Source organism: Oncorhynchus gorbuscha, unplaced genomic scaffold (assembly GCF_021184085.1).
Source record: "Oncorhynchus gorbuscha isolate QuinsamMale2020 ecotype Even-year unplaced genomic scaffold, OgorEven_v1.0 Un_scaffold_5169, whole genome shotgun sequence".
Classification (NCBI taxonomy): Eukaryota; Metazoa; Chordata; class Actinopteri; order Salmoniformes; family Salmonidae; genus Oncorhynchus; species Oncorhynchus gorbuscha.
The window spans coordinates 17,501-28,356 of record NW_025749035.1 but is presented as its reverse complement, the minus strand read 5'-3'; the positions used below and the strand labels follow the sequence as shown (position 1 = coordinate 28,356).

Sequence of the window (10,856 nt, the reverse complement as noted above, 5' to 3'; positions counted from 1 at the left end):
TGCATCACTTCTTCTTTTTATATCAAATCAAATCAAATCAAATCAAATTTTATTTGTCACATACACATGGTTAGCAGATGTTAATGCGAGGAGTGTAGCGAAATGCTTGTGCTTCTAGTTCCGACAATGCAGTGATAACCAACAAGTAATCTAACTAACAATTCCAAAACTACTGTCTTATACACAGTGTAAGGGGATAAGGAACATGTACATAAGGATATATGAATGAGTGATGGTACAGAGCAGCATACAGTAGATGGTATCGAGTACAGTATATACATATGAGATGAGTGTGTAGACAAAGTAAACAAAGTGGCATAGTTAAAGTGGCTAGTGATACATGTGTTACATAAGGATGCAGTCGATGTTGTAGAGTACAGTATATACATATGCATATGAGATGAATAATGTAGGTAAGTAACATTATATAAGGTAGCATTGTTTAAAGTGGCTAGTGATATTTACATCATTTCCATCAATTCCCATTATTAAAATGGCTGGAGTTGGGCTCTTCAAAAATAATGACAGTGTGTTACAGCAGCCACTCAATGTTAGTGGTGGCTATTTCTAACAGTCTGATGGCCTTGAGATAGAAGCTGCTTCTTCAGTCTCTCGGTCCCAGCTTTGATGCACCTGTACTGACCTCGCCTTCTGGATGATAGCGGGGTGAACAGGCAGTGGTTCGGGTGGTTGATGTCCTTGATGATCTTTATGGCCTTCCTGTAACAACGGGTGGTGTAGGTGTCCTGGAGTGGGCAGGTAGTTTGCCCTCGGTGATGCGTTGTGCAGTCCTCACTACCCTCTGGAGAGCCTTACGGCTGAGGGCGGAGCAGTTGCCGTACCAGGCGGTGATAGCCCGCCAGGATGCTTCTCGATTGAGCATCTGTAGAAGTTTGTGAGTGCTTTTGGTGACAAGCCGAATTTTTCAGCCTCCTGAGGTTGAATAGGCGCTGCTGCGCCCTTCTTCACGACGCTGTCAGTGTGAGTGACCAATTCAGTTTGTCTGTGATGTGTATGCGAGGAACTTAAAACTAGCTACCCTCTCCACTACTGTTCCATCGATGTGATAGGGGGTGTTCCTCTGCTGTTTCCTGAAGTCCACAATCATCTCCTTAGTTTTGTTGACGTTGAGTGTGAGGTTATTTTCCTGACACCACACTCCAAGGGCCCTCACCTCCTCCCTGTAGGCCGCCTCGCCGTTGTTGGTAATCAAGCCTACCACTGTTGTCGTCCGCAAACTTGATGATTGAGTTGGAGGCGTGCGTGGCCACGCAGTCGTGGGTGAACAGGGAGCAGGAGAGGGCTCAGAACGCACCCTTGTGGGCCCCGTGCTGATCAGCCGGCGCCGACTGAGATGGCCGCCCGCTTCGCGTTCCTAGGAAACTATGCAGTTTTTTGTTTTTTTACGTGTTATTTCTTACATTAGTACCCCAGGTCATCTTAGGTTTCATTACATACAGTCGAGAAGAACTACTGAATATAAGATCAGCCAACTCACCATCAGTACGACCAAGAATATGTTTTCCGCGGACGCGATCCTGTGTTCTGCCTTACAAACAGGACAACGGAATGGATCGCATGCAGCGACCCAAGGAAACGACTCCGAAAAAGAGGGAAACGCGGCGGTGTTCTGGTCAGACTGAAAAAGGGCACATCGCGCACCACTTCCCAGTATTCTTCTTGCCAATGTCCAGTCTCCTCGACAACAAGGTTGATGAACCGAGCAAGGGTGGCATTCCAGAGGGACATCAGAGACTGCAACGTTCTCTGCTTTACGGAGACATGGCTTACTGGGAAAACGCTATCCAGGGCGGTGCAGCCAACGGGTTTCTCCACGCATCGCGCCGACAGAAACAAACATCTCTCTGGTAAGAAGAGTGGAGGGGGCGTATGCCTCATGACTAACGGGACATGGTGTGATGAAGAAAACATACAGGAACTCAAATCCTTCTGTTCACCTGATTTAGAATTCCTCACAATCAAATGTAGACCGCATTATCTTCCAAGAGAATTCTCTTCGATTATAATCACAGCCGTATATATCCCCCCCAAGCAGACACATCGATGGCTCTGAACGAACTTTATTTAACTCTTTGCAAACTGGAAAACATTTATCCGGAGGCTGCATTCATTGTAGCTGGGGATTTTAACAAAGCCAATCTGAAAACAAGACTCCCTAAATTTTATCAGCATATCGATTGCGCAACCAGGGGTGGTAAAACCTGGATCATTGTTACTCTAACTTCCGCGACGCATATAAGGCCCTGCCCCGCCCCTTTCGGAAAAGCTGACCACGACTCCATTTTGCTGATCCCTGCCTACAGACAGAAATTAAAACAAGAGGCTCCCACGCTGAGGTCTGTCCAACGCTGGTCAGAACAAGCTGACTCTACACTCCAAGACTGCTTCCATCACGTGGACTGGGACATGTTTCGTATTGCGTCAGATGGGAATATTGACGAATACGCTGATTCGGTGTGCGAGTTCATTAGAACGTGCGTCGAAGATGTCGTTCCCATAGCAACGATAAAAACATTCCCTAACCAGAAACCGTGGATTGATGGCAGCATTCGCGTGAAACTGAAAGCGCGAACCACTGCTTTTAATCAGGGCAAGGTGTCTGGCAACATGACTGAATACAAACAGTGCAGCTATTCCTCCGTAAGGCTATCAAACAAGCTAAGCGTCAGTACAGAGACAAAGTGGAATCTCAATTCAATGGCTCAGACACAAGAGGCATGTGGCAGGGTCTACAGTCAATCACGGACTACAAGATGAAATCCAGCCCAGTCACGGACCAGGATGTCTTGCTCCCAGGCAGACTAAATAACTTTTTGCCCGCTTTGAGGACAATACAGTGCCACTGACACGGCCTGCAACGGAAACATGCAGTCTCTCCTTCACTGCAGCCGAGGTGAGTAAGACATTTAAACGTGTTAACCCCTCGCAAGGCTGCAGGCCCAGACGGCATCCCCAGCCGCGCCCTCCGAGCATGCGCAGACCAGCTGGCCGGTGTGTTTACGGACATATTCAATCAATCCCTATACCAGTCTGCTGTTCCCACATGCTTCAAGAGGGCCACCATTGTTCCTGTTCCCAAGAAAGCTAAGGTAACTGAGCTAAACGACTACCGCCCCGTAGCACTCACTTCCGTCATCATGAAGTGCTTTGAGAGACTAGTCAAGGACCATATCACCTCCACCCTACCTGACACCCTAGACCCACTCCACTTGCTTACCGCCCAAATAGGTCCACAGACGATGCAATCTCAACCACACTGCACACTGCCCTAACCCACCTGGACAAGAGGAATACCTATGTGAGAATGCTGTTCATCGACTACAGCTCGGCATTCAACACCATAGTACCCTCCAAGCTCGTCATCAAGCTCGAGACCCTGGGTCTCGACCCCGCCCTGTGCAACTGGGTACTGGACTTCCTGACGGGCCGCCCCCAGGTGGTGAGGGTCAATCATGCAGTCTCTCCTTCACTGCAGCCTTCACTGCAGCCGAGTGTTGAAAATCTCAAAATGTTTGCATAGTCAACTTACACACAGCTCTGACACACACACTTATCCCACCAGACATGCCCCTCAGGGGTCTTTTCACCGTCCCCAAACAAATTCAAGAAAACATACAGTATTATATAGAGCCCTTATTGCATGGAACTTCCTTCCATCTCATATTGCTCAAATAAACAGCAAACTTGGTTTAAAAAAAACAGATAAAAGAACACTTCTCCCCCATGTGACCTAGATAGTTTGTGTGTAAACATTGATATGTAGGCTACGTGGGCCTTTAAAAGTCGTTCTGTCCTTGATCTGTTCTTGTCTATTGATGTTCTGTATAATGTCATTCTGTGTTATGTTTCCTGTTTTGTGTGGAACCCAGGAAGACTAGCTGCTGCTACTGCAACAACTAATGGGGATCCTAATAAAATACCAAATTGAGACATGGATCGTGTATATGTGCCATTCAGAGGGTGAATGGACAAGATAAAATATTTAAGTGCCCTTTGAACATGTTATAGTAGTAGGCTCCCAGGAGCACCGGTTTGTGTCATGAACTGCAACTCTGCTGGGTTTTTCACACTCAACTGTTTCCCGTGTGTATCAACAATGGTCCACCACCCAATGGACATCCAGTCAACTTGACACAACTGTGGGAAGCATTGGAGTCAACATGGACCAGCGTCCCTGTGGAACGCTTTGTAGTCAACATGGACCAGCGTCCCTGTGGAAGCATTGGAGTCAACATGGGCCAGCATCCCTGTGGAACTCTTTCGACACCTTGTAGAGTCCACGCCCAGACTTAAGGCTGTTCTGAGGGCAAAGGGAGGGGAAGGAGGTGTTAAACTCAATATCAGGAAGGTGTTCCTAATGTTTTGTATACTCAGTGTATAAGGGGGCAATTCCACGGTAAAATAATGATGCCGAGACTCCAAATGTTCATATAATAAGTTACAATTTATTCACTTAGCAGACGCTCTTATCGATAGCGACTCACAGTAGAAATGAGGTTTCAGTGTCTGAACATCGACAGACTATTTCACCCAGTCGGCTTGGTGATTAGTTTTGGCATCAGTCTGTTTCCAGTGGAATTGTCCCATAACAGAGCGGGTTCCTTTCCCCGTTCTTCCCGAGACGGGACGCCAAACGCAGAAGCTTCTGGACCGTACCACAGCGCACTGCAGAAGTTCTGTGAATACGACTGACCAAGCCAATTCTGGGTCCAGTATGGCTGTACTTTGGGACAGGCCTCGGGACAGGCCTCGGGACAGGCCTCTGACTAGCTCTGACTTTGCTGATAGTTACTTTATTGAGGAAACGTGTCGTTTCTATTAGAGCTGGGATTATACCAGTATCGCTGTACAAAACAGATTTCACATCTTTAGGAGAATACCGTGTTGGAAACAAACGTCACTATGTTGTCAGAGAGAGTCATTCATGTATGTGTATATATATATTTATTTATTTAACCAAGCGATAGCACAATATTTTACATACAGCAGGTTTTTTTAAAGGACTAAAGAGTTTGGTCTGTTTTGTGTTTTCATTTTTTTGTCAGTAAAAAAAAAAAAGACATTGAGATTCTGGTATCGTCCCGACTCTAATCACTCTGATTTAGCGAGGTGGGACAGCCACATGTCTATCTTTTTAAGATGAATTCTCTTAAAAAACCGTCAGTCGCTCTGGATAAGAACATCTGCTAAAGGACTCAAATCTAAACATCTCAGAAGAGACAGCAGCAGAGCAAACCATCCACTACAAAAGGATACTCCGTTTCTCTAAAGCAAAGTCAACATTTCAGGCGGTGCTGCTGCACGCTGTGAAGCTGCTCTTGTGTTTGTATTGTGGACTTAACACGGGCTTGTAATGTGGCCTTAACACGGCCTTAACACGGCCTTGTAATGTGGACTTAACACGGGCTTGTAATGTGGCCTTAACACGGCCTTAACACGGCCTTGTAATGTGGACTTAACACGGCCTTAACACGGCCTTGTAATGTGGACTTAACACGGCCTTAACACGGGCTTGTAATGTGGACTTAACACGGCCTTAACACGGGCTTGTAATGTGGACTTAACACGGCCTTGTAATGTGGACTTAACACGGCCTTAACACGGGCTTGTAATGTGGACTTAACACGGCCTTGTAATGTGGACTTAACACAGCCTTGTAATGTGGCCTTAACACGGGCCTTGTAATGTGGACTTAACACGGGCCTTGTAATGTGGACTTAACACAGCCTTGTAATGTGGCCTTAACACGGCCTTGTAATGTGGACTTAACACGGCCTTGTAATGTGTACTTAACACGGGCCTTGTTACATTTACATTTACATTTAAGTCATTTAGCAGACGCTCTTATCCAGAGCGACTTACAAATTGGTGCATTCACCTTATGACATCCAGTGGAACAACCACTTTACAATAGTGCATCTAAATATTTTAAGGGGGGGGTGAGAAGGATTACTTTATCCTATCCTAGGTGTTCCTTAAAGAGGTGGGGTTTCAGGTGTCTCCGGAAGGTGGTGATTGACTCCGCTGTCCTGGCGTCGTGAGGGAGTTTGTTCCACCATTGGGGAGCCAGAGCAGCGAACAGTTTTGACTGAGCTGAGCGGGAACTGTACTTCCTCAGTGGTAGGGAGGCGAGCAGGCCAGAGGTGGATGAACGCAGTGCCCTTATTTGGGTGTAGGGCCTGATCAGAGCCTGGAGGTACTGAGGTGCCGTTCCCCTCACAGCTCCGTAGGCAAGCACCATGGTCTTGTAGCGGATGCGAGCTTCAACTGGAAGCCAGTGGAGAGAGCGGAGGAGCGGGGTGACGTGAGAGAACTTGGGAAGGTTGAACACTAGACGGGCTGCGGCGTTCTGGATGAGTTGTAGGGGTTTAATGGCACAGGCAGGGAGCCCAGCCAACAGCGAGTTGCAGTAATCCAGACGGGAGATGACAAGTGCCTGGATTAGGACCTGCGCCGCTTCCTGTGTGAGGCAGGGTCGTACTCTGCGGATGTTGTAGAGCATGAACCTACAGGAACGGGCCACCGCCTTGATGTTAGTTGAGAACGACAGTTTGTTGTCCAGGATCACGCCAAGGTTCTTAGCGCTCTGGGAGGAGGACACAATGGAGTTGTCAACCGTGATGGCGAGATCATGGAACGGGCAGTCCTTCCCGGGAGGAAGAGCAGCTCCGTCTTGCCGAAGTTCAGCTTGAGGTGGTGATCCGTCATCCACACTGATATGTCTGCCAGACATGCAGAGATGCGATTCGCCACCTGGTCATCAGAAGGGGGAAAAGGAGAAGATTAATTGTGTGTCGTCTGCATAGCAATGATAGGAGAGACCATGTGAGGTTATGACAGAGCCAAGTGACTTGGTGTATAGCGAGAATAGGAGAGGGCCTAGAACAGAGCCCTGGGGGACACCAGTGGTGAGAGCGCGTGGTGAGGAGACAGATTCTCGCCACGCCACCTGGTAGGAGCGACTTGTCAGGTAGGACGCAATCCAAGCGTGGGCCGCGCCGGAGATGCCCAACTCGGAGAGGGTGGAGAGGAGGATCTGATGGTTCACAGTATCGAAGGCAGCCGATAGGTCTAGAAGGATGAGAGCAGAGGAGAGAGAGTTAGCTTTAGCGGTGCGGAGCGCCTCCGTGATACAGAGAAGAGCAGTCTCAGTTGAATGACTAGTCTTGAAACCTGACTGATTTGGATCAAGAAGGTCATTCTGAGAGAGATAGCGGGAGAGCTGACCAAGGACGGCACGTTCAAGAGTTTTGGAGAGAAAAGAAAGAAGGGATACTGGTCTGTAGTTGTTGACATCGGAGGGATCGAGTGTAGGTTTTTTCAGAAGGGGTGCAACTCTCGCTCTCTTGAAGACGGAAGGGACGTAGCCAGCGGTCAGGGATAAGTTGATGAGCGAGGTGAGGTAAGGGAGAAGGTCTCCGGAAATGGTCTGGAGAAGAGAGGAGGGGATAGGGTCGAGCGGGCAGGTTGTTGGGCGGCCGGCCGTCACAAGACGCGAGATTTCATCTGGAGAGAGAGGGAGAAAAAGGTCAGAGCACAGGGTAGGGCAGTGTGAGCAGAACCAGCGGTGTTGTTTGACTTAGCAAACGAGGATCGGATGTCGTCGATCTTCTTTTCAAAATGGTTGACGAAGTCATCTGCAGAGAGGGAGGGGGGGGGGGAGGATTCAGGAGGGAGGAGAATGTGGCAAAGAGCTTCCTAGGGTTAGAGGCAGATGCTTGGAATTTAGAGTGGTAGAAAGTGGCTTTAGCAGCAGAGACAGAGGAGGAAAATGTAGAGAGGAGGGAGTGAAAGGATGCCAGGTCCGCAGGGAGGCGAGTTTTCCTCCATTTCCGCTCGGCCTTCCGGAGCCCTGTTCTGTGAGCTCGCATTGAGTCGTCAAGCCACGGAGCGGGAGGGGAGGACCGAGCCGGCCTGGAAGATAGGGGACATAGAGAGTCAAAGGATGCAGAAAGGGAGGAGAGGAGGGTTGAGGAGGCAGAATCAGGAGATAGGTTGGAGAAGGTTTGAGCAGAGGGAAGAGATGATAGGATGGAAGAGGAGAGAGTAGCGGGGGAGAGAGAGCGAAGGTTGGGACGGCGCGATACCATCCGAGTAGGGGCAGTGTGGGAAGTGTTGGATGAGAGCGAGAGGGAAAAGGATACAAGGTAGTGGTCGGAGACTTGGAGGGGAGTTGCAATGAGGTTAGTGGAAGAACAGCATCTAGTAAAGATGAGGTCGAGCGTATTGCCTGCCTTGTGAGTAGGGGGAAGGTGAGAGGGTGAGGTCAAAAGAGGAGGGAGTGGAAAGAAGGAGGCAGAGAGGAATGAGTCAAAGGTAGACGTGGGGAGGTTAAAGTCGCCCAGAACTGTGAGAGGTGAGCCGTCCTCAGGAAAGGAGCTTATCAAGGCATCAAGCTCATTGATGAACTCTCCGAGGGGACCTGGAGGGCGATAAATGATAAGGATGTTAAGCTTGAAAGGGCTGGTAACTGTGACAGCATGAAATTCAAAGGAGGCGATAGACAGATGGGTAAGGGGAGAAAGAGAGAATGACCACATGGGAGAGAGAAGGATCCCTATGCCACCACCCCGCTGACCAGAAGCTCTCGGGTGTGCGAGAACACGTGGGCGGACGAAGAGAGAGCAGTAGGAGTAGCAGTGTTATCTGTGGTGATCCATGTTTCTGTCAGTGCCAAGAAGTCGAGGGACTGGAGGGAGGCATAGGCTGAGATGAACTCTGCCTTGTTGGCTGCAGATCGGCAGTTCCAGAGGCTACCGGAGACCTGGAACTCCACGTGGGTCGTGCGCGCTGGGACCACCAGATTAGGGTGGCAGCGGCCACGCGGTGTGGAGCGTTTGTATGGTCTGTGCAGAGAGGAGAGAACAGGGATAGACAGACACATAGTTGACAGGCTACAGAAGAGGCTACGCTAATGCAAGGAGATTGGAATGACAAGTGGACTACACGTCTCGAATGTTCAGAAAGTTAAGCTTACGTAGCAAGAATCTTATTGACTAAAATTATTAAAAATGATACAGTACTGCTGAAGTAGGCTAGCTGGCAGTGGCTGCGTTGTTGACTTTGTAGGCTAGCTGACAGTGGCTGCGTTGTTGACACTACACTAATGTAATGTGGACTTAACAAAGCCTTGTAATGTGGACTTAACACGGCCTTGTAATGTGGACTTAACACGGCCTTAACACGGCCTTGTAATGTGGACTTAACACGGCCTTAACACGGCCTTGTAATGTGGACTTAACACGGGCTTGTAATGTGGACTTAACACGGGCTTGTAATGTGGACTTAACACGGGCTTGTAATGTGGCCTTAACACGGCCTTAACACGGCCTTGTAATGTGGACTTAACACGGCCTTAACACGGGCTTGTAATGTGGACTTAACACGGCCTTGTAATGTGGACTTAACACGGCCTTAACACAGGCTTGTAATGTGGACTTAACACGGCCTTGTAATGTGGACTTAACACAGCCTTGTAATGTGGACTTAACACGGGCCTTGTAATGTGGACTTAACACGGCCTTGTAATGTGGACTTAACACGGGCCTTGTAATGTGGACTTAACACAGCCTTGTAATGTGGCCTTAACACGGCCTTGTAATGTGGACTTAACACGGCCTTGTAATGTGTACTTAACACGGGCCTTGTAATGTGGACTTAACAAAGCCTTGTAATGTGGACTTAACACGGCCTTGTAATGTGGACTTAACACAGCCTTGTAATGTGGACTTAACACGGCCTTGTAATGTGGACTTAACACAGCCTTGTAATGTGGACTTAACACGGCCTTGTAATGTGGACTTAACACGGCCTTAACACAGGCTTGTAATGTGGCCTTAACACGGGCCTTGTAATGTGGCCTTAACACGGGCCTTGTAATGTGGCCTTAACACGGGCTTGTAATGTGGACTTAACACGGGCCTTGCCTTGTCTGAATAATTTTGATTCTGTGTGTTAAGATGGACCTGATGCCGTTTGTGAACAAAGCCGGCTGCGAGTGCCTAAACGAGAGCGACGAGAGCGGCTTTGACAACTGCTTAGTCAAGGACACCACCTACCTGGAGTCCGACTGCGATGAGCAGGTGAGTTTGAGGATAGATCGCCGTCAGCGTCTCCTACGTTAGTTCAGAGCCGTTTGAATGTGCTGAAATTGTTCACCTCAGTGTGGCCACTTTCTAGTAGACTTTACAGCTTAGAACTGTTGTTCTTTTTCTATATTTACAAGGATAAAAATATCCCTCACCTGGTGAAAAACAATGTCTTGTCTGTTGGGCTACTTTTTCATATGTATGCTTCTCCTGGCTGGTGTTACCATCTGTTACCTCAGGCCAACCTGCAGGCTAAACCGTCTTCCTGACTGGGGTTACCTCAGGCCAACCTGCAGGCTAAACCGTCTTCCTGACTGGGGTTACCTCAGGCCAACCTGCAGGCTAAACCGTCTTCCTGACTGGGGTTACCTCAGGCCAACCTGCAGGCTAAACCGTCTTCCTGACTGGTGTTACCATCTGTTACCTCAGGCCAACCTGCAGGCTAAACCGTCTTCCTGACTGGGGTTACCTCAGGCCAACCTGCAGGCTAAACCGTCTTCCTGACTGGTGTTACCATCTGTTACCTCAGACCAACCTGCAGGCTAAACCGTCTTCCTGACTGGGGTTACCTCAGGCCAACCTGCAGGCTAAACCGTCTTCCTGACTGGGGTTACCATCTGTTACCTCAGGCCAACCTGCAGGCTAACCTGTCTTCCTGGCTGGGGTTACCTCAGGCCAACCTGCAGGCTAAACCGTCTTCCTGACTGGTGTTACCATCTGTTACCTCAGGCCAACCTGCAGGCTAAA

The 10,856-nt window shown here is 48.9% G+C and overlaps 1 protein-coding gene across 1 annotated transcript in view; it reads left to right on the top strand.

The window, feature by feature from the left end:
* The first annotated feature begins 9,951 nt into the window (after positions 1-9,951).
* Positions 9,952-10,856, top strand: part of LOC124028980 (thioredoxin-like protein 1) — a 6,031-nt gene continuing 5,126 nt past the window's right edge. Inside the window, exon 1 of the mRNA XM_046340864.1 lies at positions 9,952-10,103. Coding sequence (XP_046196820.1) covers positions 9,981-10,103 — 123 coding nt within the window. The 5' untranslated portion in view covers positions 9,952-9,980. The remainder of the gene's footprint in view (positions 10,104-10,856) is intronic.